At 53.5% G+C, this 26,981-nt stretch overlaps 11 protein-coding genes and 1 non-coding gene across 12 annotated transcripts; 6 read left to right on the top strand and 6 right to left on the bottom strand.

The window, feature by feature from the left end:
- Window positions 1-270: 270 nt before the first annotated feature.
- Window positions 271-1,282, top strand: BZA70DRAFT_270593 (3-hydroxyacyl-CoA dehydrogenase type-2). The gene is made up of 3 exons (XM_064911323.1): window positions 271-368; window positions 431-666; window positions 799-1,282. Exons 1-3 carry the CDS (start codon window positions 331-333, stop codon window positions 1,245-1,247), a joined length of 723 nt encoding a protein of 240 aa, XP_064770180.1. The 5' UTR covers window positions 271-330; the 3' UTR covers window positions 1,248-1,282.
- On the top strand, window positions 1,254-2,627 carry BZA70DRAFT_270592 (uncharacterized protein). Its single transcript, XM_064911322.1, has 2 exons — window positions 1,254-1,449; window positions 1,517-2,627. The coding sequence occupies exons 1-2, from the start codon at window positions 1,420-1,422 to the stop codon at window positions 2,357-2,359; spliced, it is 873 nt and encodes a 290-aa protein (XP_064770179.1). The 5' UTR covers window positions 1,254-1,419; the 3' UTR covers window positions 2,360-2,627.
- Window positions 2,526-3,818, top strand: BZA70DRAFT_270590 (uncharacterized protein). Its single transcript, XM_064911321.1, has 2 exons — window positions 2,526-2,855; window positions 2,929-3,818. Exons 1-2 carry the CDS (start codon window positions 2,765-2,767, stop codon window positions 3,378-3,380), a joined length of 543 nt encoding a protein of 180 aa, XP_064770178.1. The 5' UTR covers window positions 2,526-2,764; the 3' UTR covers window positions 3,381-3,818.
- BZA70DRAFT_270588 (uncharacterized protein) lies at window positions 3,819-7,824 on the bottom strand. The gene is made up of 2 exons (XM_064911320.1): window positions 7,071-7,824; window positions 3,819-7,020 (listed from the first exon to the last, which is right to left on the bottom strand). Exons 1-2 carry the CDS (start codon window positions 7,671-7,673, stop codon window positions 4,033-4,035), a joined length of 3,591 nt encoding a protein of 1,196 aa, XP_064770177.1. The 5' UTR covers window positions 7,674-7,824; the 3' UTR covers window positions 3,819-4,032.
- A 335-nt stretch (window positions 7,825-8,159) lies between these two features.
- On the top strand, window positions 8,160-10,910 carry BZA70DRAFT_305663 (coatomer WD associated region-domain-containing protein; the record flags this gene model as incomplete). The annotated part of the gene is made up of 3 exons (XM_064914792.1): window positions 8,160-8,273; window positions 8,425-8,509; window positions 8,581-10,910. The coding sequence occupies exons 1-3, from the start codon at window positions 8,256-8,258 to the stop codon at window positions 10,908-10,910; spliced, it is 2,433 nt and encodes an 810-aa protein (XP_064770176.1). The 5' UTR covers window positions 8,160-8,255.
- Window positions 10,911-11,342: 432 nt separating this feature from the next.
- Window positions 11,343-14,890, bottom strand: BZA70DRAFT_264534 (uncharacterized protein; the record flags this gene model as incomplete). Its single annotated transcript, XM_064910908.1, has 4 exons — window positions 11,343-13,002; window positions 13,056-13,289; window positions 13,348-13,819; window positions 13,870-14,890. The coding sequence occupies 4 exons, from the start codon at window positions 14,888-14,890 to the stop codon at window positions 11,343-11,345; spliced, it is 3,387 nt and encodes a 1,128-aa protein (XP_064770175.1).
- Window positions 14,891-15,361: 471 nt separating this feature from the next.
- Window positions 15,362-17,642, bottom strand: BZA70DRAFT_270585 (RTC4-like domain-containing protein). Its single transcript, XM_064911319.1, has one exon. The coding sequence runs from the start codon at window positions 17,539-17,541 to the stop codon at window positions 15,823-15,825; it is 1,719 nt and encodes a 572-aa protein (XP_064770174.1). The 5' UTR covers window positions 17,542-17,642; the 3' UTR covers window positions 15,362-15,822.
- Window positions 17,643-17,911: 269 nt separating this feature from the next.
- Window positions 17,912-19,332, top strand: BZA70DRAFT_270584 (Nse4 C-terminal-domain-containing protein). The gene has a single exon (XM_064911318.1). It carries the CDS (start codon window positions 17,940-17,942, stop codon window positions 19,059-19,061), a length of 1,122 nt encoding a protein of 373 aa, XP_064770173.1. The 5' UTR covers window positions 17,912-17,939; the 3' UTR covers window positions 19,062-19,332.
- Window positions 19,333-20,139: 807 nt separating this feature from the next.
- On the bottom strand, window positions 20,140-21,323 carry BZA70DRAFT_270583 (uncharacterized protein). Its single transcript, XM_064911317.1, has one exon. It carries the CDS (start codon window positions 21,067-21,069, stop codon window positions 20,371-20,373), a length of 699 nt encoding a protein of 232 aa, XP_064770172.1. The 5' UTR covers window positions 21,070-21,323; the 3' UTR covers window positions 20,140-20,370.
- Window positions 21,324-21,443: 120 nt separating this feature from the next.
- On the bottom strand, window positions 21,444-21,515 carry BZA70DRAFT_t2. Its single transcript has one exon. It is a non-coding gene; the product is annotated as a tRNA-Glu (tRNA).
- A 560-nt stretch (window positions 21,516-22,075) lies between these two features.
- On the top strand, window positions 22,076-23,932 carry BZA70DRAFT_5174 (uncharacterized protein). The gene is made up of 2 exons (XM_064915171.1): window positions 22,076-23,089; window positions 23,156-23,932. The coding sequence occupies exons 1-2, from the start codon at window positions 22,328-22,330 to the stop codon at window positions 23,735-23,737; spliced, it is 1,344 nt and encodes a 447-aa protein (XP_064770171.1). The 5' UTR covers window positions 22,076-22,327; the 3' UTR covers window positions 23,738-23,932.
- A 1-nt stretch (window position 23,933) lies between these two features.
- Window positions 23,934-26,981, bottom strand: BZA70DRAFT_5028 (cortical protein KAR9-domain-containing protein). The gene is made up of 2 exons (XM_064915156.1): window positions 26,140-26,981; window positions 23,934-26,081 (listed from the first exon to the last, which is right to left on the bottom strand). The coding sequence occupies exons 1-2, from the start codon at window positions 26,856-26,858 to the stop codon at window positions 24,365-24,367; spliced, it is 2,436 nt and encodes an 811-aa protein (XP_064770170.1). The 5' UTR covers window positions 26,859-26,981; the 3' UTR covers window positions 23,934-24,364.

The raw sequence follows: 26,981 nt of genomic DNA, 5'->3' as shown, positions 1-26,981 counted from the left end.
CCAAAGCAATTGTGCTATATCAAATAAGCAGAACAGTGATATAAGATGAATAATATTGAATAAAGCTGAGTAAAGCTGAGTTAACAGCCAATTTATGCCCGGAACTCGGGATTCGAAGCCAAGTTTTATTCTGAATAATCGATTATTCCAATTTAATCATCATTAATCAGTAATTAAGTGGTCACGTGAATACTCTAGTCACGTGGTGGTGTTTATTAGCAATATTCAATTTAATTCTCTTAACTGCTTTGACCTCGGCTATGCGCGGTCCCCTCCTCTACTTCACCTCCACTTCACCACCTCGCCATGTCCTGACTCTATCTGCCTCTGATGTTTATCAACAACCGCACCTTCATCATCTCTGGAGGGTACTTATTCTCTTCATTCTATTGTCATTGTCATTGTCACTGTTCTCCCACTCACTAATCAGCATCTCCGGCCTCGGCCTCGCAGCTGCCCTCTCCCTCGTCTCCGCAGGCGCCCACGTCGCCCTCTTCGACCGCAACTCTGATCTCGGCCAGGATGTCCTCAAATCACACTTCAATTCAAAACCAGTTGCTAGATTCTACGCTGTTGATGTCACCGACTACAACGATCTCGAATCAGCCGTGGACCACGTCGTAGCTTGGGCTTCTGACTCGAACTTCCCGCTCGGTGGTGTAGTCTGTGCCGCCGGCGTAGCCTTTGTCTCTACTGTACTCCTCCTCCTCCTCTCTCTCTTTTAGCTACTATATACTGACAGACATACAGGCCCTCAACAGCTCGGCTGAACCTACCCCATCGACGCATTCAAATCAGTCCTCGACATCAACCTCACCGGCACCTACTCCCTCGCAACCCTCGTCGCCTCCCGCCTCGCCCGCTCGCCCGCCCTCCCCTCCGAACCCGACGCCGAGCGCGGGGTCATCATCCTCGTCTCCTCCGTCGCCGGCCTCGAAGGCCAACTCGGCCAAACCGCCTACGCCGCCTCCAAAGGCGCAATCGCAAGCCTCGCCCTGCCTCTTGCCCGCGACCTCGCCCGCTGGGGGATCCGCGTCAACGCCCTCGCGCCGGCCGTGTTTGAGACTGCAATGTCGGCTTATATGCCGGAGAAGACTAGGCAGAAGCTGTATAGCCAGCTCGAGTTTCCGAAGCGGTTTGGGAAGGCGGAGGAGTTTGCCGAGATGGCACTTAGTTTGATCAGGAATGGGATTGTTAATGGAACTATCGTGCGTTTGGATGGCGCAACCAGGATGGGTAAATTGTAGATACTTCTATGAATATAATCAGTTGATCTTACAAATATATCTTATCTGTCTGTATCTTCTATATCTGCTTGATGTCGACGTTGAGTAGGTAAACACGACGCGCACGTGCTCACAACCCCACGTGAACTCAGCCTGAATCGCAATCCTCTCCACAACACCATCAACATCAAACATGAAGATGAAAATACTCAACCTTCTGCGCGTAATTACTCATATTTACACTATTCTACTACTGATATTCTCTCTACTCACTAACAATCTACCTGCAGAAACGCAAGCGCGCCCAGAAATCAAATCAGAAACAACAACAACAAACTACCGCAATTAGCCAGATCACCCTGCAACTTCTTCCTAAGCAGGAGACACCTCCTGCTGCTGCTACAGACATTGCTAATCCCTGTGCTTTTGCTTTTAAACGTGATGTTGAGTTTGTTGATTTAGCTGAGGAGGAGCAGTTGCTGGTTGAGGAAGTGGTGGATGGGTGTACTGAATCTGCAGAGAGTCTCTTAGTTCAGGAGGAGGAGGTGAAAGAGCAGGAAGATCAAGCGCAGATCTCTGAGTCTTCTACTTCAAACGAGTCAAAGGATGTGGACGAGCCAAAAGGACTTGACGACAAAGAGCTGGAAGAAAAAGAACTGGACTCCACGCTCAACCAAAGCATCCTAACCTGGAACTCGAGCTCCCTCACCAAAGACGACGACGACGACGACAGCAAACCACCCTCCGGCATCTTTGTATACCCCCTCTCCGTCGTCGGCCTGCTCACCTTCTTCGCCCTCTGTTCCTCCTCCGTCTATACCTACCTCCTCCTCTCCGAGCGCATCTACAACGCCTCCGACATCCACATCTACGACGACCACGGCAGCGGCGTTCCCAACTCGTCCGCCCACCTGCCCAACTCTGTCCCCGACCACTCGCACTACTACGGCCGCCAGTTCATCCCGGGGCTGCTGTCGACCGGGTTTGCGCTCGGGCGCGGATACTCTGTCTACGCTGTCTGCTGTCTGCTGTTTTATGGGTCGCTGTTTGTCGTGGCTTATGCTACGTTTAGGGATACCGTCAGACGAGAGCGGCGGTTGTTGAGCACTGCTCATGAGATGTCTTTCTCTTAACTCATCTTTCTTCCTCTTCTTCTTCTTCTCTTCCATGTATCTTTATCCTCATCTCCATTCATCATTGCTAGTACTCATGATGATAATACAGTAAATACACTGACGTCACCCATAAACCCTAAATCCACTCAGCCGAGCTCGAACACAGACCAGACCAGACCTCGACCTCATCTTTGCCTCCGAGCTGTTTCTTCTTCCTCAACAACGAGAGAAGAGAAGAAGAAGAGAAGAAGAGAAGAGAAGAGCAGTTTGAGGAGGAAGAATCAAGAGTCTGCAATAGTTTGTTCTGCTCTCGAATCAACTTCTGCTGTAAATAGCGCAACTTCTCGTCATCATCATCATCATCATCCCTGATTCTACACACATTCACTACTCCACCACATTCACTGCATTCACTACACCAACATGCTCGGAGACTACACGACAACCGCCTCCTGGGCCCTCTTCTTCTGTCTCTTCGTCGCGACCGCAGTCTACGCCACCCGCCGCCGATGGGGTACGTCCATCACCTCCCCCTATCCCCTCTCCCTCTCCCTCTCCCCCTCCCTCTCCACTAACACCACCCCCAGAACCCACCGTCCGCGCTTCCTTCCCGCTCTACAACTCCATCTTCCCCGTCCGCACAAACATCCTCGGCCTCGCCGGCGCAGGCTACCTCCCCGGCAACTCCGCCACCGGCGCCCTCCCGCGCAGCCACCTCCTCCCCATCTCCGACACCGCATCCCACTCCACCGCATCCACCCGCCTCTCGACCTCCTCCGGCGGCGCAAACTCCTCCTTCCAATCCGATCTCGAGTCCGGCTTGAGTTCGGAGATGTTTAATCTCTCTGACAACGCGCGCGAGGGGGATTCGCGCGGCGGGTTGGCCGAGGACTCAAAGTTGGAGATCCAGAATATCATGCGCGAGTGCCATGTCGGCTTTGATGAGGCGCGCGCGATGTACACCGCCCGCGTGCTCGAGAGGAATAATATCGGTGCTGATGGTCTGCCTCGGGATCCGCGCGCTGTCTTCTTCAGCTGAGCTGTTCCCTTAGTTTCCACCCTTCACTACCTCTTCCTCCACTTCCTCTACTTCCTCTTTCTTCCATTACTTCCTCCTCCTTATAGAATATCAGTTCTTTTTGTCTTTGTTTCTTCTTGTCTTGTCTTCTTCAATACCTTGTCTCGGTTACGGTGTCCAACAGGTCCGGTTTCGAGGTGTACATCTGATTTCACATCACATCACATCATCTTCCCTTTCTCTTTCTCTCTTTCTTTCTCTTTTCTTTCCCTTTTGTTGTTACATTGGAGTTTACTTGTCTGCTTTATTTCATACTCTCACGGCGTGTTTCGCAAAACTAAAATATGACGATGATTATCATTCTTCCTCTCACTTTCCCCATTCTTCTGTGATTTAGTAGGCAACCAACGCAATAACTATATATTCAAAATATACAACAAACGAACAGATGATTGCAGATATAGTAGACAATGTACATTTATACGCTATATATTCAAGATATTAAACAACCAACACAGATGATTGCATCAACAAACTATGGTACTAAACTAGCAAAAACACAGACAAAAGACGCCCAATTTACTCCCGTGATACATCCCAACACACACACAAATATCTTCTTGCAGAGCGGCGACAAATATACATATACAGACGACTAGTCAACGACTACTACTCACTTGACAACCCTCCCGCCCGCACTAACCTTCCGCCCCGGCCTTCCCGCGCCTTTCAGCCTCTCCCACGCCTTCCTAACCTTCTCCTCCTCCTCGTCTTCCTCGTCGTCAGGCACGATCGTGCTGCCGAACGACGCTCGCGTTCCGGCGGGTAACGAACCGAATGACTGGCGTTTCCCGCCCAACGCGCCAGACGCAGAGACCAACGACAACGACGACGAGGAAGAAGAAGAAGTTGTAGATCGCGTCCGGCTGAGGTACCCGTCCAGCCGATCATACACTTTCTTCCACTCGTGCTCCAGCACGCGAATCGTCTCCGTCGCTTTAACCTTCGCCTCCAGCTTCAGCGTGATATCAGGACTACTAAACGCCGCCGCCATCGACGGCGAGACAGCACTCCCGCCGCTCAGCGGCACAGACTTGCCGCTTCCGTTCGTGCTGCTCGACCGCGAGTGCTTGTGCGCAGAGGCAGACGACCGCGGCGACGAGTCAGACGACTGCGGCCGTTTCTGCTGCCGCAGCACCGAGATCTCGGAATCGAGCCGCGCGCACAGCTCGCGCAGGTTCTTGAGCTGCCGCTCCTGGTCCCGCCACGGCCGGCTCACGTACCTGATCACGGTGTTGCCCGAGTCGACGATCGAGTTGACGATCGCCGTGAAGCCCTGCAGATTGACGTCGTTGTCATCCAGATGGATCCGTCGCAGCGCGCGGTTCGTCGTCAGCGCTTTCGCAAGCACCATCGCGCCGTCGACAGAGATCTCGTTGCCTTCGAGGAATAACTCCCGCAGCGTGTCGTTCTCCGCCAACCGGCCCAGCGCGCGCCCGATCCCGTGGCCTACCCGCGCAACCTGCAGCTTCGACGTCTCGCCAGTCAGGTTCAGCGATCGCAGCGTGCTGTTATGCGCAAACACCTCGCCCAGCAAATCGCACGCCTCTGCCGACGCGTCCGCGTCCGGAATCAGCAAGAGCGACAGGTCGAGGTGCGTGAGCTGACACCGCGGGTCCGCCAGCACAAGGAAAAACGAGCACAGCATGCTATCCTGCGAGAACTCGAGCCGCGGCATCGAAATCCGCTTCAACTTCCCGCCCAGGCTCGTTAGCGCCGTCAGGAACACGTCAAAACCGGTCTGGCAGATCGGGTTGTCGCCGATGTACACCGTCAGATCCGGATGGGGCGTCGAGCGCGAGCGGCCGATGGCGGAAAGCATCGCGCCGACGTCGCGGCCGGTCACGAGGCAGGATTGGATCGAGAACTGGACGAGCGAGCACGCGGTCGATGACTCGAGGTACGTGCACAGATGGTCGACCGAGACCGGTCGCAGACGAGTGCCGTCAAGTACGAGCCGCTTCAGGCGCATGTTGGCGAGCGTGTCAAACGAGAGCAGGGGGAGGTCCTCAGAGGTGATGAGCAGCTTGCGCATGTACAGATTCCGCATGTACTGGAATCTATAAAGGCTCTCGTTGAGCGAGTATACCGACACGCGGCCCGGGTTTTCAGAAATATCAAGTCCCTCGAGCGTATTTTCGTGCACTTCAAGCGCCTGCAGGAGAAGCGAGATCTCGCGCTCGTAAAGCCCGCAGTGGGCTATCTCGACGTTGCGCAGATGCGCCGCGCGCGTGGAGGATACGTCGACGAGGTAGTCAAAGTCGTAGAGGTCGATCTGGATGTTTGAAAACACAAACGAGTCAACGTTCGAGGTCGCGCGCTTGGCGACCTGCATGAGCGCGTCTATAGCTCCGCAGCCGTGCTCGGCTCCAGGCGCGATGCTCGCGGCCGCGTAGGCGGCTGCCGCGGTGGTCGGGCGCAGGCAGCCGTTGAGATCGAGCATGCGAAGGGCAGTAGAGCAGAGCATGAGCAGCTGCAGCTCGAGCTTGAGGATGGGTAAGCCCTTCATGAATTTCGAGATGCGTCTGCCGGTGGCGGTCCGGGTCTGGTCGAGCTCGATGGAGGCGTAGTGGTCGTAGACGTCGACGAGTCGCGAGAGCGAGACGCCGGAGAATGAGATGCCGCCAAACGCCTCGTTCCAGCGCAGGGCCCGCATGACGGCGAGAACCTCGAGGATGCTGTACTCTGGCGCCGCGACGCCTGCGCCTCCGTTGTAGTTTGTAGTGGTCTTGCTGTGGCGGGGAGGCAGGAGCTTGAAGATGAGTCCATTGTCCTCGTCCCAGATGATCTCAAAGGCTATATTGCTTCTAGCAGAAGGAATGCCAAAGGCGACACAGTAGGCAGCTAAGGTCATGTTGAATCCGTTGTAGCCGTAATTAGGGTCGTCTTCGGTCGAGGGGGTGTAGGGGATGGGAACTAGAGGCTCGTCCTGGACGTATTCGGGCACGTCCATGGTGAGAGGGTACTCGGACCAGCACGGTCGCAGGTGCTCGATGCAGGAGCGCACGGTCTGGATGATGTCCTTTGCGGCGCATGAAGCGAGCTCGAGGGATCGGATAGGGGAGAGCGGGGCGCGGAAGGAGAGGTAGAGGGTCGAGTCGCGGGGGGACATGGCGAGATGGACGAGAGAGACGATGCCGTGGGAGGAGAGGGGAGTGATTTGAGGGGGGAGACCGTGGGCGTTTGAGATTGTGCTGGGGGGCTTTGAGTCGACGGCAAAGAGATGGAGGGCGTAGTGGCCGACGACGAGGAAGGCGTGAGCGTTTTGGTTTGCGAGTTTGGTGAGGTCGTCGGAGGAGGAGGGTATTTTTGTGGAGGAGTGCTTTGCGGGCACGGTCTGCTGGACGACGACGCGAAAGGCGCGGAAAGTGGGCTCGTAGAAGTCGTTCCGGGTGCGCAGGTAGGTCTTTAGGCTTTCCTGGGTCGACTGGGGGAGGGAGTGGGCGAGGGTGATTTTGGGGATTGCGGAGTAGAGTTTCTGCATCCATGTCTCTGCTTCGGCGCGGGTCTGGAGCTGGAGGATGAAGGAGCGCGGGAAGGCGGCGTCGTCGACGTAGGCGAGCTCGATTTGCAGGGGGCCGAGCTCGAAGAGGGCCGTGATCTGCATGAATGTCAGCGGAGTGAAAGTGAAGATGAAAGGAGACAACGTACTCTCTCGAGAGTGCAGATGGTGGACTCGGGGAGGGAGTCAGCGGTGTGCTGGGAGCCCGAGGCAAGGGAAGAGGCGATGGAGGCGGAGGACGGGTTCCGGCGGACGGGGAAGAGAGCAGGGAAGACGTCGGCAGCTTTGGCGCGGGACTTGAACCTGAGGATCTCTGAGCGGGTGAGGACGATGAAGTCGCGCTTCTTGCCGCGGAGGAGGCCGGCGGAGGCGATGACCTCGCCGGAGTGGAGGATGGCTGAGGACGGAGGCTGTGGTTGGGGAGGGGGGTGGTTGGAGGGTGAGGATGCGGAAGGAGATGCGGATGCGGAAGGCGATGCAGATGCGGATGCGAAGGGCGCAGGCGGCGGACAGGGCGATGCGGAGAGCGAGGAGACGGCGGAGGAAGAGGAGACGCGTGAAGAGGTCCTGCTGAGCGTCGTTTGTTTGTTTGTGTTTGTGTTTGTATTTACATGCTGAATGCTGCTGCTGCTGTTGCTGTTGCTGTTGACCTGCGACGGGGCCTCGATCGGCAGAAACGCGGGCGGGACCGGCAGCTGCGGAGGCACCGACGGCTGAGCGCGCGTCGAGTGAGCACGCAGAAACGACGGCATTTGCAGAGCAGCGCCGAGGAGGTCGTAGAGCGGGGGATTTGGGGTGAAAAGTGGTGATTCTGATGATGATTTGGAGGAGAGAAGAGTTGACGGCGATATTTGAGGCGCGGTGGCTTCTGTTGTGGTGTTGTTTATACGGGTGTTTAGTATGCCGTACGCGGTATTTCTATCCCCACCTTAGCCGTACGCCGCCGCACGCACTGTCCAGGCCCCTCGGTCGGCCTCCTCTGAACAGCCTGGCCTCTCCCGGCGCCGTGCGGTCTTCTTGTGTTGGGGGGGTGGAGTGTGTGTGTGTGTGTGTTTAATTGATGTGGATGTGTATAGAAATACTGTGAATACTCTTCTTTGTCTCTGAGAAGAGCTGTAAAAGTAGATAAAAGCATTCTGCATAAGTGCATAACAATGACGCGTTTAAAACCCCAACTCGCTTCTCAAAACACTTCTACGCAGCAGCCAACGTCCTCCTTCCTCGACGCATCCTCACCTCTTCTCACCTCCTTCCCATCACCTTCCTTCCCTCTTCTCTTCTTCAATCACCTCTTCTCGTCATCAACACTGCTCTGTCTGCTGCCGTGATAAGCAATGCGGTTAGACGTAAAGGTTCGAGCCCGTCCCTCCTTCTTCTCCCTTTTTTCTGCTGCAGCACCCTCCTCCTGATTCACCAACAACCCCACCACCATCCCATGCTGCTCTCTCTCAATTGACCTCTTCTTCTCTTCAATTGCTTCCTACTAACTCTCTTCCCCTCCAGAGACAACTATTCGCGCGCTCGGACCGCGTCAAGGGCATCGACTTCCATCCCACCGAGCCATGGATCCTCACCACCCTCTACTCTGGTCTGTCCCCTCCCCTCAATCATCCCCAACCATTCTCACCATCCTCAATTCTAATGTTATCTCTTCTCCAGGCCACGTCCAAATCTGGTCCTATCTCACCGGAACAGTCATCAAGACCTTCGACGTCACCGAAGTCCCCGTCCGCGCCGGTCGCTTCATCGCCCGCAAAAACTGGATCGTCGTCGGCTCTGATGACTTCCAGATCCGCGTCTACAACTACAACACCTCCGAGAAAATCACACAGTTCGAGGCCCACCCGGACTACATCCGCGCCATCGCCGTCCACCCCACCCAGTCCTTCCTCCTCACCGCCTCAGATGACATGACCATCAAGCTCTGGAACTGGGATAAGGACTGGCGCTGCATCCAGGTATTCGAAGGCCACAACCACTACGTCATGTCCCTGGCCATCAACCCCAAGGACACAAACACCTTCGCCTCCGCCTGTCTCGATCGCACCGTCAAAATATGGTCTCTCGGCTCCCCAACCCCAAACTTCACCATGGAGGCCCACGAGACCAAGGGCGTCAACTTTGTCGACTACTACCCTCTCGCCGACAAGCCCTACATCATCACCACCTCCGACGACCGCTCCTGCAAAATCTGGGACTACCAAACAAAGTCCTGCATCGCCACCCTCGAAGGCCACAACTCAAACGTCTCCTTCGCCGTCTTCCACCCAGAGCTGCCCATCATCATCTCCGGCTCAGAGGACTCCACCATCAAGATCTGGAACGCAAACACCTTCAAGCTCGAACAGACCTTGAACTACGGTCTCGAGCGCGCTTGGTGTGTCTCCTACCGCAAGGGCTCAAACGCCATCGCCGTCGGTTTCGACGAGGGCTCCGTCGTCATGAAAATGGGCCGCGAGGAGCCTGCCATCTCCATGGACAACTCTGGAAAGGTTATTTGGACAAAGCACGCCGAGGTCTGCTCTTCCATCATCAAGCCCGCCGACGCAGCCGTCAAGGACGGCGAGCCCATCTCGCTCCCGCAGAAGGATCTCGGCTCCGTCGAGGTTTACCCCACCCAGCTCCTGCACTCCCCCAACGGCCGATTCGTTGCCGTCTGCGGCGATGGTGAGTACATCATCTTCACCGCTCTCGCCTGGCGCAACAAGTCCTTCGGCCCGGGCCTGCAGTTCGTCTGGGCCCAGGACAGCAACATGTACGCCGTCCAGGAGAGCACCACCTCCATCAAGGTCTACAAGAACTTCAAGGAGCTCTCGAGTGGCCACATCCAGTTCGACTTTAACTCGGACGGTATCTTTGGCGGCACCCTGCTCGGTGTCAAGGGTAGCGACTGGGTGGCTTTCTTTGACTGGGACACCGGTCTCCTCGTCCGCCGCATCGACGTCGTTCCCAACGAAGTCCACTGGTCTGACTCTGGCGAGCTCGTCACCCTGGCTTGCGACGACACTTTCTACGTCCTCCGGTTCTCTAAAGACGCCTACCTCACGGCCGTTCAAGAAGACCGCGTCGACCCCGACGAGGGCGTCGAGGAGTCCTTCGAGGTCGTCACCGACGTCAACGAGAGCGTGCGCACCGGAAAGTGGGTCGGCGACTGCTTCATCTACACCACGTCCACCAACCGACTCAACTACCTCGTCGGCGAGCAGACCTACACCGTCTCGCACTTTGACCAGCCCATGTACCTCCTCGGCTACATCCCGCGCGACGGCCGCGTCTACCTGGCCGACAAGGACTCCTCCGTCGTCTCCTACGCGGTCTCCCTCTCCGTCCTCGAGTACCAGACCGTCGTCCTCCGCGGCGACATGGACCAGGCCGCCCAGCTCCTCGACCAGATCCCGCAGAGCGAGCGCACGCGCATCGCGCGCTTCCTCGAGGGCCAGGGCTACAAGGAGCTCGCGCTCGAGATCTCGACCGACAGCGACCACAAGTTCGAGCTCGCGCTCTCGCTCGGCGACCTCTCGATCGCGCAGGACATCGCCGTCAGCGACGGCTCGGACCACAAGTGGAAGACGCTCGGCGACACCGCGCTCGCCAACTGGGACGTCGTGCTGGCCGAGAAATGTTTCTCTGCGGTCTCGGACCTGGGCTCGTTGCTGCTCATCTACACCAGCACCAACAACGAGGCCGGCTTGCGCGAGGTCGCAAAGAAGGCTGTCGACTCGGGCGTGCATAACTTGGCGTTCACTGCGCTGTGGGCGGTCGGCGACGTCGAGAGCTGCAAGGACCTTCTTGAGAGTACCGGGCGGAAACCCGAGGCGGCGCTGTTTGAGATGACCTACGCGAGCAAAGCGAACGGAGTCACCGAGGCTGAAGAGGAGCCGGAGGCGGAAGAACAGCCAGAAGAGGAGGAAGCTGCTGAAGAGGAAGTTGAGGAGGAACCTGCTGAGGAAGTCGAGGAGGAAGCCGAGGAGGAAGAGCAAGAAGAGTAAAACCGTCTCCTTTCATCTTTTGTTTATCATGTGTCTATATAGTCGTATAATCTTTTCTTTATTTACCTCTTAGTTACGTCCTCCGTCTCCGTATAGAATTTTTCCATGTTGTCTGCTACTCTGTATGATTCTTAAATGAAGTGCCTTGTTTCACTAGTTCGAGTGTTTATCATGACGACGTATAAAATGCAATCTCTAATACTTTCTTCAACCAACTTCTTTCTGCCTCTACAAAAGTGTGGTATACGTGATCTATTATTGATTATAAAAGTAACTTGTGTTTCTATGTAATTTTCCCAAGAAAAGCAGCTTTTGATTTCCCTTTTTCCCTTGTTTTTTGCGTTTCTGAACTATGAGATGTTATCGTACAGTCGAAGATCTATAGAAGTGTGAACGAATGTGAAAGTAGAAAAGTCAAGTCTCCTTAACGAACTACCCCGCCAGCGGCGGCGTTGTATCCGACACACTCGTACCAGCCGAGGACACACCCCCTCCGTCCGTCGACGACGAGCTAAGGCACGTTGTCGACGCCGAGTCCGTCGATGAGAAACTTGCTTCTCTAACCGGCGGACTTTTGACGACGCCTAGCCGCTGCGCGTCTTCTGGAGAAAGGAATTCGGAACTGGCTTCTGCGTCGGTGGGTGAGAGGGGGGGGAGTTCGTCGGGGGGGTCTTCGAAGATCGTCAGCGAGGCGGTTTCCATGTTTTGCAGGGTCGTCATTATTGAGTCTGCGAGCGCGGCAGCGTTTGTGGATGTTGAAGTGAATCGAGAATGCTCGTGTGAGTCTGCACCGAAGCCGTCGGTGGCGGCAAATGTATACCCGCTCTCGTCCGTCTGCTGCATCTGCTCGCTCGCTATCGACGACGAGAGATACGCAGGCGGGCTGATACTGAACGAGTTTGTCCGCGACGAGAGATAGTCGCCGTGACCGTACGCCTGCGCAGATGAATACGACCCCTTGACAAACGACTGCGACGCCGACTTTGTCCGCGGACTCGGTCGCGGCCTGCGCGAGTCGCCAGGGGGATGATGCGACCTTGTCTCGGCGAGCGGCGAAAGTGACCTTCTGGCGTTGTAAACCTGCCGATCGAGAAGCCATTTGACGACCATGGCTTCTAGCTCTGGTCCCTTCAGCGGTTTCGCGAGGTAATCGTCCATCCCCGCCGCAAGACACTTTTCTCTGTCCCCGACAATGACGCTCGCGGTCATTGCAATCACGGGCACCGTCTTGATCGCCGGATTAGGATGCTGCCGCAGCATCCCGGTCGCAGAATACCCGTCTATGATTGGCATCTGGCAGTCCATCAGGATCAGATCCGGTGGCGCGTCCTGGTGGCTTTCTAGGTACTCGATGCATTCGCGCCCGTTGAGCGCGGTGTGCGCGGAGAAGCCCATCTTTGTCACCAACAGCTTGACGATCTTTTGATTGATCAGATTGTCTTCGACAATCAGGATCTGCACGTGCTTCCGTTCTTTCAGCAGGGTCTGCGGTTCTGAACGCGTGCTATTCTCGCTACTTCTGCTACTACTTCGACCTCCCAGCTCTCGCTCGGTCGCGAACCGCGATCGCACATCAAGCAACTCCTGCTCCCGGCTCTGCACCTCCTGCGCCTCAGACTTCCTTTGCCTCCTCGCCGGCGGTGCGTTCGCAATCATAAACGGCAGCTCAAAGTACACCCTCGTGCCTACCCCAATCTCGCTCTCGATCCCAATCTGCCCGCCCATGAGCTCCGTCAACGACTTGCAAATCGCAAGACCAAGACCAGACCCGTCGTGTTGTCGCGAGTCGGAGCTGTCGACTTGCTTGTATGGCACAAACACGTTACTCAGGTTCTCCTTGTCGATCCCGATGCCCGTGTCTGTCACGCTGAAGCGCAGGACGATTCGTTTGCCGGTGTTGTCGGCGGCGGCGGCGACGGGGTCGGTTAGGCTCAGTTGGGATACCGTCACGTCTATGCGCCCTTGTAACGTGAACTTGAGCGCGTTGTGGAGGATGTTGATGAGGATCTGTGTCACGCGGGCTTCGTCGCCGATCAGGTATTTGATCTGAGGGTCGATGTCGATCGTCTCTACCACCTCAACGCATTTCGACCTGTACAATGTTGGTCAAAATCGCTCCAGTACGCATCGCCTACAGCAACTTACCTCGCATCCTTTTCGAACCCGCGAAGCTGAACATTCAAAAGCTCCCGGATATCAAACGTCGCCGTCTTTATTCCCAACACGCCTGTTTCAATCTTTGTGATGTCGAGAACGTCGCGCACAATAGCGAGCAGATTGGACGCAGAGTGGAGGATGCTTTCCGAGTACTCGCGCTGCTCTTGCGTGAGATCTGTCTGTAGCAGAAGCTCCGAAAGACCCACGACTCCTGCGATTGGACTACATGATCTGTGTTAGCTGGGGCAAAATAAAAACGTGCTTGTATCTCGATGCTCACGTTCTGACTTCGTGGCTCATGGTAGCCATAAACTGCGACTTTGTCTTATACTTTTCCGACTCGGCAGATTCCTTCCGCTGCAGCATACTCAACTCCTTCGTCCTCGCCTCCAGCGCCAGCGCCGCGAGCTTCTGATTCGAGATATCCTGCGACACGCCGACGACGCCGATAACCTGGCTCGTATCAAACCCTCCCTCGTTGCCGATGAACACGTCCATCTCCGACGACGACCGCTTGTACACGGGCACGTACCGCGTGCGGAGCCAGCGGTTTCCCAGCTTGACCTCTCTTGTCGCCAGTTTTGCGCGCGCCTCGAGGATCAGCGAAAGTGGCTCGCGGACGATTGCAAAGTCCTCGCACGTCTGTCGGATGTCGTCGCCGATCCGGATCTCGCGGCCGGGACAGATCTTGTCCATGCCTTCGCACATTGTGAGTCTGTAGTCTTTGTTGATGGACCATATCGATGAATCAGCTAGATGAGGTCAGTAAAGTCTAGTGTGATGGAGCAAGTAGTAGACGTACAACTAAAAACAAGACACCGTAGATGTTCCCGGAACTGGTGTGCGCTCAAAAACGCCTCTTTCAAATCCTGGATATCATGACACGTATCGATCCAGTTCTCGATCCTCCCCTCCTTGCTCACCATCGGCGCCAGCTCATACCTCATCCACCGGTACCGCCCCTCCCGATCCATCACCCTTATCTCCTGCGCAAATCCCCTGCCGGCTTTATATGCCTGATTCCGCGACGCCTTGAACAGCGGGAAATCCTCGGGGTTGATGTAGTTCTCCAGCGGGGGATCTTCGCGCACGCCGCAGCCGGTGAATTCGCTCCACTTTTTGGAGCCGTAGAGCCGGTTGCCGAGAGAGTCGCTCAGGAATATAAAGTACGGAAGCGAGTCTACCATCTCGCGATAGAGCGTCACGCACTCGCGGCCATGCTTGTCGGGTTTTGTTGTTGTTGGGACTGTGGTCTTGCTGGGTGGAGGCGGGGGCGGGTGTATGCTGGTGTATGCGTCCATGAGCGTAGATATCTCGGCCTCGAGGGAGAAATAGTAGTAGCGCTTGTCGTTGATGCAGATCGGCGAGATCTCGAGTTTGAAAATTTCCTCGCCCACTCGTCCGTCGCTCGTGAGAACGGTTACATCCACCTGCCGCTTCTCAGATACCGGGATGTTCTCCAGATATTTCAAGTATACAGATAAGAGCTCGGCATGCGACAAGAGCGGTGACGCGAGATCTTGAAAGCGAATATTTAGGTCGAAAAAACTGCTGCCGACGCCGGGGAAGGCATTCGCATCTTCCGCCTGCAGTGCGCGGTCTTTACTCACCAGAGAGTAAAACTGAGAAAGCAGCTTCGTGACGCAAAGAACTTGCAAGTCCTCACCCAGCACGCCAGCGATAAACGGTGAATGAAATACCAAATAGTTGAGAAGCTCGGGCGGGGAGTGCAGATTGTGATAAGCGGACTTTGGTTTGAGATACGGAGAAAGATCATGCGTCCAGTGCGGAGCCGGTCTGGATGCTGCACCTGGACGCTCCATGGCGGCAGCTGGTAGTGAGTAGAGCAATTTGCGATAGATAGCAGAGCTAGTAAAGAGCCTGCAAGACGGAAAAAGAGTGCATGTAGGACACCACTCGTGCATAAATTGAGGTGTGGAGAAGGGAAGAAGTAACTTATGTGATTCAGAGCGATGTTTAGCGAAGAGTCGCAAAAAAGCCTAGACGATCGATTCGAAGCGACATCAAACCAACAGAGAAGAAAACCTGGACGCTGGGCGGAAATAACAAAACAATTCGGGACGGCGCTCTCTCTCAACAAAGAAGAATCGACCGGGAGCGAGCGGATCGTCGCCGCTAACAACAGGGATCTGCAGCGGCGCCGTGTGCTGCCTGCCGCTCTGTCCTTTATCGTCAATGCCTTGTCCTCTTTGTTTTTTCCTCCTGGAAATCGCTCAAAGTGGGTTTTGAATGCCCGAATCGCTCGTCTGGCCGTACTTTTCCCTCCGGCCCTGCACGGGTGCTCTCTCCGGATCTGCATAGCCTGCAACCGACCGAGACAGCCCTTCCGAGAGAGTTTCTAGAATCTGCGGGTTAGGGCAGAAGATTGGCCGCGGCGTCGATCTCTTCGCTCTTTTGAGTTTAATTAGTGACCTGGCTGTCATCCCATTCAACAGTCGGAATGGCGCTGCCGCACGACGTTCGCCTCGAATTGATCGTCTTCAGGGCGGCTGTTGCTGTAGAGCTGCTATCCTGGTCGGACTGGCACATTGCGGCGGAACATCGTTGGCATATCAAAGTGTATTCTGCCACGAAGCTCGGCAGCAGAACTAGCATAAGTGAAGCTCTACCTGTATTCGAGTCGACTATTTATTCCAGTCTTGGATAGATATGCATGCATTCAGAGACACTTCACTTGCTCCTCGTATTACCGTCTTCGACGCGTCGGCCGAACTGAAGTCGGCTGTCCCTGGAATTACCGTGTTCGACGTTTCGGCCGAACCGGGGTCGACTGCGACGCTCTCGGAGTAGTCTCTATATCTTCGATATCCCGAACATCCTCGCGATCTCTTATAGCCGGCGGTGTAACAAGTGGTGAGCTCGGAAGCTCGATAACATCAGACGAAAGCCAGTCGCTACTGCTTTCTCGAGAAGAAGTCCTTGCGGCAACGTCCAAATGTTTCCGCCTCGTTCCCTTCTCAGACTTGTCTTTCGGCTCTTTCACCTCTTTTGATCTCCTCTCGCTAGTCTTCTTCTTGTCCTTGGAAGCCTTCTTCGTTCCCACCTTCTTCGCCTCTGTCTTCCCGTGATCAAAAACCTCTTCCTCCTCACTAACCAGATCCAGAGTCTCACCAAACATCAGGCGTCCGTAGTCAATACTCTCTTTTCTAATCTTCTCCGCCGCTTCCTTCTCGCATCCTTGGTCTTCCATAATCAACCGCACTGCAATCTCCGGGACTAACACACTCGCGACATACCCCGTCACCGATAAATTCGAAATCCACCGCTCCCGCGCAGCAGCCGCTCTAATCTGCTTCTCGCACGCGGTCATCGCCACCCGTAGCATCACGCCGTTGCCTACCAGGCCATAGTATCCAGGAAGCATATCTCCCTGCCCCGCTTCCATCTGCTGCAGCGCATCCAGTCTGCGGCCATGCTTCTGCGCTGCTGTTTTGGCGTGCTCGTGATAGACTGAGTGTTGCTCTCCGTTCAGAATCGCGGGTAGATCGATCGCAGCCACTGCTTTCCGCGCCCGCTTCTCCAGCGAGCTTTCATTCAGCGAGGTGGAGTAATTACGTCCTGCTGCCAATTCCATCACTTTCTCTTTCTTGTGTGCCTGACAGATCGCATAGCTTCGTTTGACCCGATCCTCAAACTTTCCAAACTTGACCCGAATAGCCTCCGACAGGGGACTGTCGCAGAGCGGGCAATTGCTCAGAGCTCGCCCGCTATCAAGTCTCCTGATCGTCGCCTGCGTCTGTGTCTCTAAATCTTCGCTGGCTTCGAGTATCTTGAGATCGCTGCTGCTCTCGCTGATTGGAATCGCATCTTTGTAGTCTGTGTCGTCCGTATTCTTAGCTGTAAAGCCTGCAGCCTCTCCGTCCCGTCGTTCCTGATCCGCCATTTGATTCTTCCTCGCTTTCAAATACTTTAAAAACTGCAGCTTTGAATCAACCGGAGCTGCAGGAGCGGTGGTCGAAGTTGGTAACGCGGTGAACTCAACGCTAACATCATTGCTGCGGACAACACGCGGTTTCGCTGCTTGATCTCGAACTCCTGAGCTAGAGATCTTCGTCGCATGAGGCTGCGCTCCAAGCCGTCGCGACAGAACCGGTCCAACGCCATCATTCACGCCGCTAGGGGCGGCAGCAGGCCTGCCGCTCTTCCTGCTCTCGTCTAGTAACTGCTTGATACTGACACCGGCCGTCGCTCTATTGTTTGTGTTTTGGAAATGCGTAAACGCACCAATCCCCAACGCAGGTGGCTGACCTTTCCCAGACTCGGTCGTATCATGCGGCCTCTTCAGCGGTGATGTTTTCCCTGCTGGTGCACCCGACGCTTTTGCTCTTCTCAAACGCGCCAGCTCCTCTCTCTTCTTTTGAACCTCGTCTCGCGACTGCGACGTAGACCAGGAATCGGCATAAAAATCACCGGATTTAATTGCTAGCTTGCTCTTGTCACGGCCTTGCGCCATGATAACTATTGAATTTGTGGAGCGGGTGGGTTGTGGGGTCGAGCAGAGGAGAACGGCGACGGCGCGTGGTCAATCAGTATTGGGAGTCGCGTCAGGGCGGGTACTTTCCCCTTGTAAACTGTAAGCAAGTCATTACATAATACATTTTTACTACTGATGCTCCTTGTTGGATAGCAGTAGTCTTTTAAGAGTATTAAACTGCATTAAAACTGTTTTCAGACTATATATATATATATTATCAGTTTACTGCTTTATTTCTACGCATTGTGGCTCAGTTGTGGTTCGCTGCGGTGAAAACAGCCTTAGTCATCATTAGCAGGCGCGCCCCTTCCGCGACGCGTTTCTCCCTTCAGAACAGCGGCCGCAAATACTCGACGCCATATGAACATTCACCCGCGATGAGTCCGAATTCGCAATCACCCGCTTCCTCAACCTCATCACGGTCATCGCGTCCGTCTACTTCAAGTGTATCGTCTGAGATTGAGATGCCCGACAATTCAATCGGCAGTCTGCGGTCACAACCGGGGCGGATGACGCCAAAGGCCTACAACCCCAGCCAACCTATCGACCAACGCCGTGAGCTGCGTCGGAAATACCGCGAGCTCACGCGCGAGACGCATGAGGACAGACACACGTTTCTGACTGCTTCTCATGTTGGCACGCAGCTCTTGAAGCGCAATTTTGAGAAAACAAACGCGCTCTACGAACAGGTCCAGAATCCCCAGGAGGCGGCGCAGGACTCGCGTCTTTACGCCCTCAACACCGAGATTTTCTATGAACGGACAAAGAAGCTGAAGATGGGCGCGACGGTTGAGCTGGACCCGGAAGAGTTTGTGAGCCATATGGCTTTATTCGTGTACGGTGATCGTCTGCAGAACGGTGCCGATGCGGACGACGACGATACGGGGTTCGAAGACGACGACTATCAAGGCTGGGCGAGACTAGGAGACCTGAGCGCCTCGTTTTCGATCCGGCCTGCTGTTCACGAGTTTCTTGCATCGCACGCCGAACCTAAGGCGCGACGGAACGTGGGCACGCGGTCGACGCAAGGCAGCCAGTTCACCGCTGCCGTCACGCGTCCACAAGAGCTTACGCAGAACGATATAGTCCAGAACGATAATGGTACGAACCAAGCCGTTCTTTCGGTGATGAGGATCATTAAACAACTCGACGAGCCGACCTCACTGATCCGTTTGGCCTTCAACCCTCTATCATACTCACAAACCGTTGAGAATTTATTCAATATCGCGTTCCTTGTGCGAGATCAGAAGATTCAGCTGTACGAGGACGAGGACGGCGACCTGATTGTTCAAGACGTGGATCTCATCAACGCGGATACAAAGGAAGGACGCCGCTTGCTTGAGGACTCGCTTGCGACATCAAAACAGTTTATATTCGAATTAGACCTCAACACCTGGAAAGATCTGATCGACGCGTATCAAATCGGAGAGCCGCTGATTCCAACTCGCGCGCCTACGGTACCTGCCGTATCTAATGGGACTAACTCATGGTATGGCTGAGCTCAGCAATATGACAAGGAGCTCTTACTTGTGGTTGCGAGCGTGTATATTAGATATTGACCATTTGTATTTTTATTTTTATGTTTTTGTTGCTGAAGATTTGCTTTCGGATTTGCAGTGGGGTTTCTTTTATTCCCGGTTTCTATCATCTAATTTAGAATATCTATTCATCGCTTCGAGTGCTCTGCGTGGAAACTCCACAGCAAGCGGTCACGTGTGGCAGTTGAAGCTTCCTAATGACTCCAGTAAAGAATATACGTACTTAACAGGATTTTCTGCTTGAATTGATCATCATTAAATCGTCAATAGAATAGTTTTACTTTTCAAATTGGGTATAAGCTGTTGTTAAGAGCTTACGACCAACTAGGGCAAGAAATTGATCCAAGCAAGCAGCTGCCTAACCCTCCCCATCCACTCTCACTCGCTCCTTCTTTACTTCAGATTGAAATAAAATCAGCCAGCATTTCCCTCGTTACCTTTTCTTGCCATCTCTGTTGTTTCTGCTCGTTTTTGTTTCCTACCGCTCTGACGAATCCCTATCTGTAATTGCTCCGATTTTTGGCTGCTAGTTGGAGGGACAACATCCGGCAACAAGACGTCGTGCTCAATTCTGTAATCAATTGTCTTCACCTCTCATCACTCGAGCATGGAGCATATATTTTGACGGCTGCAAATCATTCCAGAAAAGCACAAATAATACCACTTCTGTAACTTCTTGCTTTTGAGTAGCATTTATGCTGCACTTCTGCCGATACCCTGATACCCTTGCTCTATTCCTCCCAGGCCGAATCAAAATCTCATCGTAAAGCGCTTCAGCCGCCCACCTCTGCGCGATACTTCGTGTCTAAATACCGACACGGAACGACAACATGAATTTCTGTGTTTTACTGTAGAAACATCTTTCATATCCATGGCTTTTCACGCTTCTCGGCTCAGGGTCGGCGGAAGACGACGATACTATTACAAGCCTCATTACTCCGACTCTGACAGGTTTGAGTCTAGTTCAGAATTCAGCAGTCCCCGGTCCCCGGTTTCTCCAGAGTCTCCTTCTGAGGATTACAACGAGTCCGAGCATATACCTGAAGATTACAGCAACGACGCTGACGATGAGGACTCCGGCGAGGACGAATTCGAGGACGAAGACGAGGACGAGGACGAGGATGACGTGACTGTAAAGATAGAGGAGATGGAAACTAATAATACAGTGATCGAATGGCCAGTTACCGATGCAGTATATTCAACAGAGACCGAGGATTGCATAAAGAGCGAGTCTGCATCCGAAGCGAGCGAGGACTCAGTCGTTCAAGAATCAAGTCGATATGGCTCCTTGTTCACCGAGAAGTATATGAAGGTCAGACGGACCCCCAGTTCCCTTCTTGCTTCCAACTCTGACAGTCCCTCTTCCTCTGCAAACCTCCCGAAAATGACTCAAGATAACGGCTTCAACTTGACTCCGACCCCGACGTCGCAGGACGACAAACGGAAGACAAGTCCCGTCCGTCCGTCCAAGGTCGTCAAGCCCAAGAAGAAACCCATCGAGGACTTTCTGCGCTCGCGTGGCATTAGACACGCCACCCCAGACGAAATCCGCCAGACAGCTAATCAGGTGGTGAAGGTCATTGTCCCGGTAACCGATCATCGCCCTGACCCGCTTCGAAGCCAGGACATCGCCAAGGTGTTGATGTCTTGCCGCGAACTGTCGTCGCATGCACCTCCGCGCCCTGTCTACATGTGCGAAACTGTCGCTCCCCGAGAGTCGTTTGAACGTACACGCGTGATCCCTTGCACGAAAGAGGAGTATGAAAGACGCAAGCGAGCAAGGGAGAATGGCAGCAAGTGAGCACGGCGAGACGTATAGTTGACTCTGAGTCCGAAATTGAGAGTTTTGGCGACCGGACCAGAGAAACGGATTTTGAATATCCAGCTCAAGGGGGGGCTTTGTGTAGTTTAGTTTTTGTACAGTAGTACTGGCCACCGGCCCAATGTATATTTGATCATCAGTAATCATGTCGTAACCAGAGAACGGCTTATAGACTACGCACTTCGGCCTCCTATCGAAGAATGGTTCAAGACAGAACGACCAGTAGTGAAGTGTTTTAGCATAGTATTCTAAGATCAGGCACCTGAGTAAGTCTTATACATTGTAAGAACTACAAGATAAAGGTGGCATACGACTCATGGGGCATATTTCGTTGGCGTTGAATTTTGGGCTGAGAGACAAAGAGCAAGGCTATCAAGCCAACCACCCACCGCCCATCTACCACACGACTTCGACACCTCTAATATAATCAAAAAAAAATAGCCTGAATCTGTATTCAAAAATTAAAAAAGTATAGCAGCAAGAAATAAAAAAAAATAATAAGACAAGTTGGAGTCTCTAAACTCCGAAACGGGGAATTGAACCCCGATTTGCCCGGTGAGAGCGGACCGTGCTAACCATTACACTATTTCGGACTTGCTTGACGATTTTGTGGGGCCTTGACCTTCTTAAGCTCAAAATGAAAAGCAGCAGAATGGCTATCTAGCGTTAACAAACGGTGATAAATTAGCCAAAGAAGCAATCTTAGCATTCTTCGGAAGACGCAGTAGAGCGTAGATGGGAAAACTTTGCTGCAAGTCGCTTGGGCTACGCATTCTGGCTCTCGCCCTTCGACGCGTCGCGTGCGCTGGAGGGCTAAATCCATTCCATTTCTACGGACCGTCCACGTGCCTTTACAACGACTGGACATGATTCTCTTTGCTAGACTAAACGGATTTTACTAGGGATCTATCAACTATTTATAGACGAAAGCTCTAACTGAAGAATAACCAGATCGGGCTGCGAACAAGCGGTCATTATCGTATCGCGGCCCTGTCTTAATGTCCTGCCCAAAATTGGTCTCTGTAGTCAGTATTTCTAGAAGCTTCACAACAAATTATTGGACAACTAGTCTCGGAACAAATACCGAGCTCGCAACCCGTCAGACCACCTCGCGTCAATCGAGGAGTTGACGGTCCCCGCAGCGACGCGACGCGGCTGAGATTCTGCCAAGTCAGATAAAGTTTCCATTTGTCGCGTTTCGCGTCGGCAGGTCGGTCCTCTACTTCGAACCCCCTTTCTTCCAGCCTTTCACTCCTTGGTTCCCGGTTTCTTGCACTTGTTTGACCCTGTATCCTGTTTTCCTGCCGTGTTTTTGCTGTCTTTACCGACTTTGCTGCTGGGATCTCGAGATATAGATCTCACATCGCGCGTCCGTTCAGCTCTGAAGATCCTTGATCTCTTAACCATGTCGGGAGGTAGCCTTAATACTCTCACCATTACTGCTATCGTCAGTCTTGTCTGCTCTATCGCGATTTCAGCGTCGATTCTTGTACGGTTCGCAGTCAAATACTCCTGCGGAGCATTCAATCACAGCTCGACCTCCTTTTCCTCGTTTCTATGTTCGAACTGGCTACGCGCGTTCGGCGCATTTGAGAGACGCGCTTTTGCGTTCGGAGTGCTATTATCTCTCTGTTCGATCCTGCAGCTCGTGCTCTCAATCACAGCTAGCAAGAGCGACTGCACCGCAGGCGGAGGCAATACCTACCCGATCTTGCTCTGGTTGTCGACAGTCGCTACTCCCGTCGCTCATCTCGTCTTTGTTCTTCCGTCGATTTTCGAGTGCACGCGCGCAGTCAATGAAACTGGATTCAGCACCGGTCTCTCTGAAGCCTCCTCGCGTCGCGTGGCTGTAAAGGTGTTGAGGTTCCTCCTGACGTTCCTTGCCTTTGGAGGCTTCTCTGTCGCGCTCTGGCTGCCGGTCTATGTCATTTACATGAACGACGCGAGTATCAACAGCACCTGCTTCTGGCGAGAGGACTCGATCCTGTACTATATGGGCAAGTCGACGTCGATCGCTGCCTGCGTCGTCTTGGGTCTTTTGGCACTGGGGATCGTGTGCGGTAGTATGGCTGCGTACATTCATTCTGCTGTGTACAAAGTCAGCTCGCAGAAGGCGGGGTATCGTTTAGCTTCGTATGGTTACTTAGCATGCGGACTCCTTTCGATTGTATGTCTGCCTTATATCAAATTTCCACCTCTTCTGGATCATAATCTAACCAGAATTCTGTTCTAGGCATTTATGTTCCCCGAGACCGTCTATCGCGTGATTTACGCCGACGGCGACCAATCAGTCCCATTCAGCCTACGCCTGCTCTCAATGCTTTCAAACCTCCTCCACTCCGCCCTTCTCTTCATCGTCACCATCCTCTCGCTCAGCCTGATCCCTTCTTCCGACCTCGACTATGGCGAGCACCCTCTCGACACGCGCGAGATCTCCGCGCACTTCTCCGACGACGACGACGACGACGAAAAATCCCACAAATACTCCCTCTCCTCCTCCTCCCACAAGCAGCCCCACTTCTCACTCACATTCCACGCCGCCCCGCGCTACGAGGACAAATACCTATCTGGAATCCCGCAATTCATGCGCTTCGGATCCCGACGGAACAGTACTCAGCACGGCAATCGGGCAGACAACCATCTCGGCGATTCAGACGAGGACAGCGCGTTGCCGATCACGGCGTTTTCGACAATCAGCGAAATGCAGCACGGATACAACTACTCGATCGACGACGTCGATATCGATTACACGTCCACCCAATCTTCCTCGCAGGAGCGGAAACAGAAGCCGCAGCATAAATTCACCTTCTTTTGAAGTTGACTGCTGTGTTTAACGATTTGCTTGACGCTGTATGATTGTATATGTAATGTCTTTTCTATTTTTTTGTGGTTGGTGTTTTTGTTTATGCCTATTGCGACTTTATCCTCTTGGAGTTTGCATAGTTTTAGATCTCTCTTGTTTAATGATGACCATTTCCTATCTACGATTTAAATCATCACGCTCTGCGCTTTCTGTCATGTATTGACAGAGTCGTCAGTCTGTCGTCGCTTCATCTTCTTCACCAGCCTTTCATCGTAACAATTACTCAAAAAAACGCTTGAAATAACTATTGAATGAATTCATTCTCATAAACACAGGATATGCAGCATACAACACTCGTACACACCCCAATTGAGCGTCCAACATCATATTGGCGGTAATACGATCACCCCAAGAAAACCAATAAATAGGAAAAAATAGTGAAATAAAATACCACGCCGCGTAGAATCCTAATATTAAAAAGATAAAAATGAAAATAAACCACCCCACTCACATAATCCCCAGAAAAAATAAGTAAAAAAATCCTCTATCAACAAAATCTCAAAATCACCCAAATGTGTAAACAAAACTAAATGCAGCTAAAAACCAAACAAAAAAACAAACCAATGCCTAGGCTCGAGTTCACCGCCATCGCGGCTTTTGCGCAGACATATTCGGCATACTTTTCTTTGGCGATAGTGTCGGCGCTCCCGATCCGGCCGTAGTTCGGGCCATCATCTTGGGAGCCATCGTCGGCGCAGTCGGCACGTCTCCTGATCCAGCAGAGGTGAAATCTTCGTCGCCAGGGCTGTACTTGATGTAGAACTTCTGCTGGGAATTGGGCGACATGGCAGCGACAGTGCTGAGCTTGTAGGCTGCCGATGCGGTACTCTTTTTCGTGGGCGACTTTGGAAGAGCTGGGAGAGGAGGAACCTTTTTGGCTTCCATTGGTGCAGAAATGTTAGCTGCCGATGCCTTGCGATTCAGATTGGGAGTGCTAGCGCGATGATTGAGCGTCGTGGTTGAAGTCGGCCCAAACGGGTCTTTGCTAGCTGCTGTGGACTGGCGGCGCGCGGCTGCGGTCTTCACTTTAGAAATAGATTGCGGTGTCTGAGGAATGAGCGAGCTTTTCCTAGCCCTTCGTATGGTATCAGTCATCCCGATCGGAGTCGCAGAACTAATGCTCTGCTTGCGCTGCGGAGTAGCCATGACAGAACCCGTCTTTTGCTGCAACTCGCGAGTGCTCGCTTTCTTCTTCAAAGTCGACGACAAAGTAGGTGCCGCAAAGTTGCTAGTCCTCTGAGGACTTGCCGGGTGAGCTTCGCTAGCGGCCGCTTCGGGTGCTATCACAGGTACGGGTACGGCTGAATATTTGGGCTGTGGGATACTTGATGCGCGGCGTTTCCTGTCGGAAGGAGTCGCAGGACGCGGTATCTTACACGGCGAAACCGATGCTGAGACTTTTGGAGTTTGCAGAGACCGCTTCGGAAGCGGGATAGCAGAACGAGGCGTAGCCTGGATCTTTGGGTGCTGCAAATCCAGCTGTGAGGTTTTGCTCAGCGTCGGAGTATACAGGCTCTGCTTCCGCCTGCCATTCAAAGGCATAGGCGTGCGCATACTCGGGTCTTCATCAAAAGGAGACGACGATCTGAGGTAGTCGGGCGAGCTTGCTTCAGCGATCGAATCTACACTCGAAGTGGCCGAGCACGAGGAACGACTGCGACTGCGGCTACCACGGAACGACATAATCGATGACGATCTCTGAGAAACTCGACTGCTGCGGTCCCTCACCGTGAGTTCGCCAATCACGTTGGAAATGTCGAGTCCGTATTTCTGATCAATCTCGCTGACGTGCTCCTCGAAATCGGCCCAGAAGTTCTTTAGGTGGGCAATTTCACGAGCAACCTCATTACTAGTCGTGACCTTATCTCTAGTAGCTCGTTCCAAAAGGCTGAGAATCTTAAGTGTCTCTGGAATATGTTCTTTTGCGCTCAGCTCGTACTGCTGGATTCTCTGGCTACTGCTCAGTGGCGCAGGAGACCCAACCACCGCTTCAACAGAGCTGATATCAAGAAGCGAGTTCATTTGCTGCTCGAGACCACTCATCAACTTTCTAGCCTGGTTTCCCGAGTCGATAAGCAAAGCCACCCATCTGTCTTCGCCAAACTCCTTCTTGATGAGCTCGGCATCTGCTGAAAGCTTGCTCCACTTTGCATCGAGCTCCTCCCGCTGCGTCGTTAGATCTTCCAGCGATGAACTGAATTTGGTTCCAATACGCTGCGAAAATTCAACGATGCGCATGTCTAGAAACTCAAGACTTGTTCGTAAAGGCTGAATTTTCTTGAACAGGTTGAGAAGTCTAAGCGACTTTGTTAGTATGTGATCTGACATCTCAGCCGTATCTTATTTCGACTTACATTCTGTTTTGCTTTTTATCCTCTTCCGATAGACAGACAAACCTTCCGTGACCAGGGACCGGACTCTGCTTCATAGACTCCACCAGTCCCTTGACGCTATTCACCGCTGCGTTCTGAGGAATAGGCCACTCGGAATGTTTTTGGAGCCGATAACCCTCAAGCTCCATGGCCACGTCCTGACCGTTTGCAATCTCGTCCGCCAGGTCGGCCATGACAACGTCCCGGAGCTCGATCCATTCAAGCGCAATATCAACGTCTTCTCTTGCTTGCTCTATGGTCTTGAGTATGCCGTCCACCGCAGCCACGATCTGCTGAGCGAGTCGAATGTCGTCTTCGGTGATTGATGTATCAGCTTTTGCGTTGGAAGTAGCTCGGATACGGAGAAAGTCGATGTGCCGAACCAAGTCACGACTTTGCCGCTCAATATCAGCAAGTTGTTCATTCCCCGCGGCCGCAGCGCGGATATCTTTCCGGAAATCGAGAGCGTCGAATGCGATGGCCGCATCTTCCAGACCGGCCAGCAAGGCCTCGAGCATCTGCGGCGACGAGGCATTCGTGGGTAAAGAGAGGTCCGCAAGTCTAGAAGCTGCGGTGACGAGATTTATCTCAACATCGCTCGGCGTCGAGTCCCATAGACGATCAGATACTGGCGATGAGCTGGTCGGATCACACGGAACCCGTCGCGGAGGCCACCGTACAGCCGGCGTAGGTGTCTGCATCGTTGTGTTGTTTCAGTCCAGCTTGGAGCGGAGTGAGATATCGTGGACTATCAACAGCGGACTGATTGATATTGACAATGTAGAGTGAGGGCCGATGTGTTTAACCATCGGGGTCCGCGCGGC

This window comes from Myxozyma melibiosi (assembly GCF_037950935.1).
Source record: "Myxozyma melibiosi strain Phaff 52-87 chromosome Unknown BZA70scaffold_1, whole genome shotgun sequence".
Taxonomy (NCBI): Eukaryota; Fungi; Ascomycota; class Lipomycetes; order Lipomycetales; family Lipomycetaceae; genus Myxozyma; species Myxozyma melibiosi.
This window is presented reverse-complemented; position numbering and strand designations above follow the sequence as displayed.

Bases quoted from the DNA above. Each gene is read 5' to 3' on its own strand.
- BZA70DRAFT_5174 (XM_064915171.1), top strand. From the start codon at position 22,328: ATGTCGGGAGGTAGCCTTAATACTCTCACCATTACTGCTATCGTCAGT. The intron at 23,090-23,155 runs GTATGTCTGCCT...ATTCTGTTCTAG, and splicing joins CATGCGGACTCCTTTCGATT to GCATTTATGTTCCCCGAGAC.
- BZA70DRAFT_270592 (XM_064911322.1), top strand. From the start codon at position 1,420: ATGAAGATGAAAATACTCAACCTTCTGCGC. The intron at 1,450-1,516 runs GTAATTACTCAT...ATCTACCTGCAG, and splicing joins AAATACTCAACCTTCTGCGC to AAACGCAAGCGCGCCCAGAA.
- BZA70DRAFT_270584 (XM_064911318.1), top strand. From the start codon at position 17,940: ATGAGTCCGAATTCGCAATCACCCGCTTCCTCAACCTCATCACGGTCA.
- BZA70DRAFT_270583 (XM_064911317.1), bottom strand. From the start codon at position 21,069: ATGATTACTGATGATCAAATATACATTGGGCCGGTGGCCAGTACTACT.
- BZA70DRAFT_270593 (XM_064911323.1), top strand. From the start codon at position 331: ATGTTTATCAACAACCGCACCTTCATCATCTCTGGAGG. The intron at 369-430 runs GTACTTATTCTC...CTCACTAATCAG, and splicing joins ACCTTCATCATCTCTGGAGG to CATCTCCGGCCTCGGCCTCG. The intron at 667-798 runs GTGCCGCCGGCG...CATTCAAATCAG, and splicing joins CCCGCTCGGTGGTGTAGTCT to TCCTCGACATCAACCTCACC.
- BZA70DRAFT_270590 (XM_064911321.1), top strand. From the start codon at position 2,765: ATGCTCGGAGACTACACGACAACCGCCTCCTGGGCCCTCTTCTTCTGT. The intron at 2,856-2,928 runs GTACGTCCATCA...CACCACCCCCAG, and splicing joins CGCCACCCGCCGCCGATGGG to AACCCACCGTCCGCGCTTCC.
- BZA70DRAFT_270588 (XM_064911320.1), bottom strand. From the start codon at position 7,673: ATGCCGTCGTTTCTGCGTGCTCACTCGACGCGCGCTCAGCCGTCGGTG. The intron at 7,021-7,070 runs GTACGTTGTCTC...ACATTCATGCAG, and splicing joins CCATCTGCACTCTCGAGAGA to ATCACGGCCCTCTTCGAGCT.
- BZA70DRAFT_270585 (XM_064911319.1), bottom strand. From the start codon at position 17,541: ATGGCGCAAGGCCGTGACAAGAGCAAGCTAGCAATTAAATCCGGTGAT.
- BZA70DRAFT_5028 (XM_064915156.1), bottom strand. From the start codon at position 26,858: ATGCAGACACCTACGCCGGCTGTACGGTGGCCTCCGCGACGGGTTCCG. The intron at 26,082-26,139 runs GTAAGTCGAAAT...AAAGTCGCTTAG, and splicing joins GATAAAAAGCAAAACAGAAT to ACTTCTCAACCTGTTCAAGA.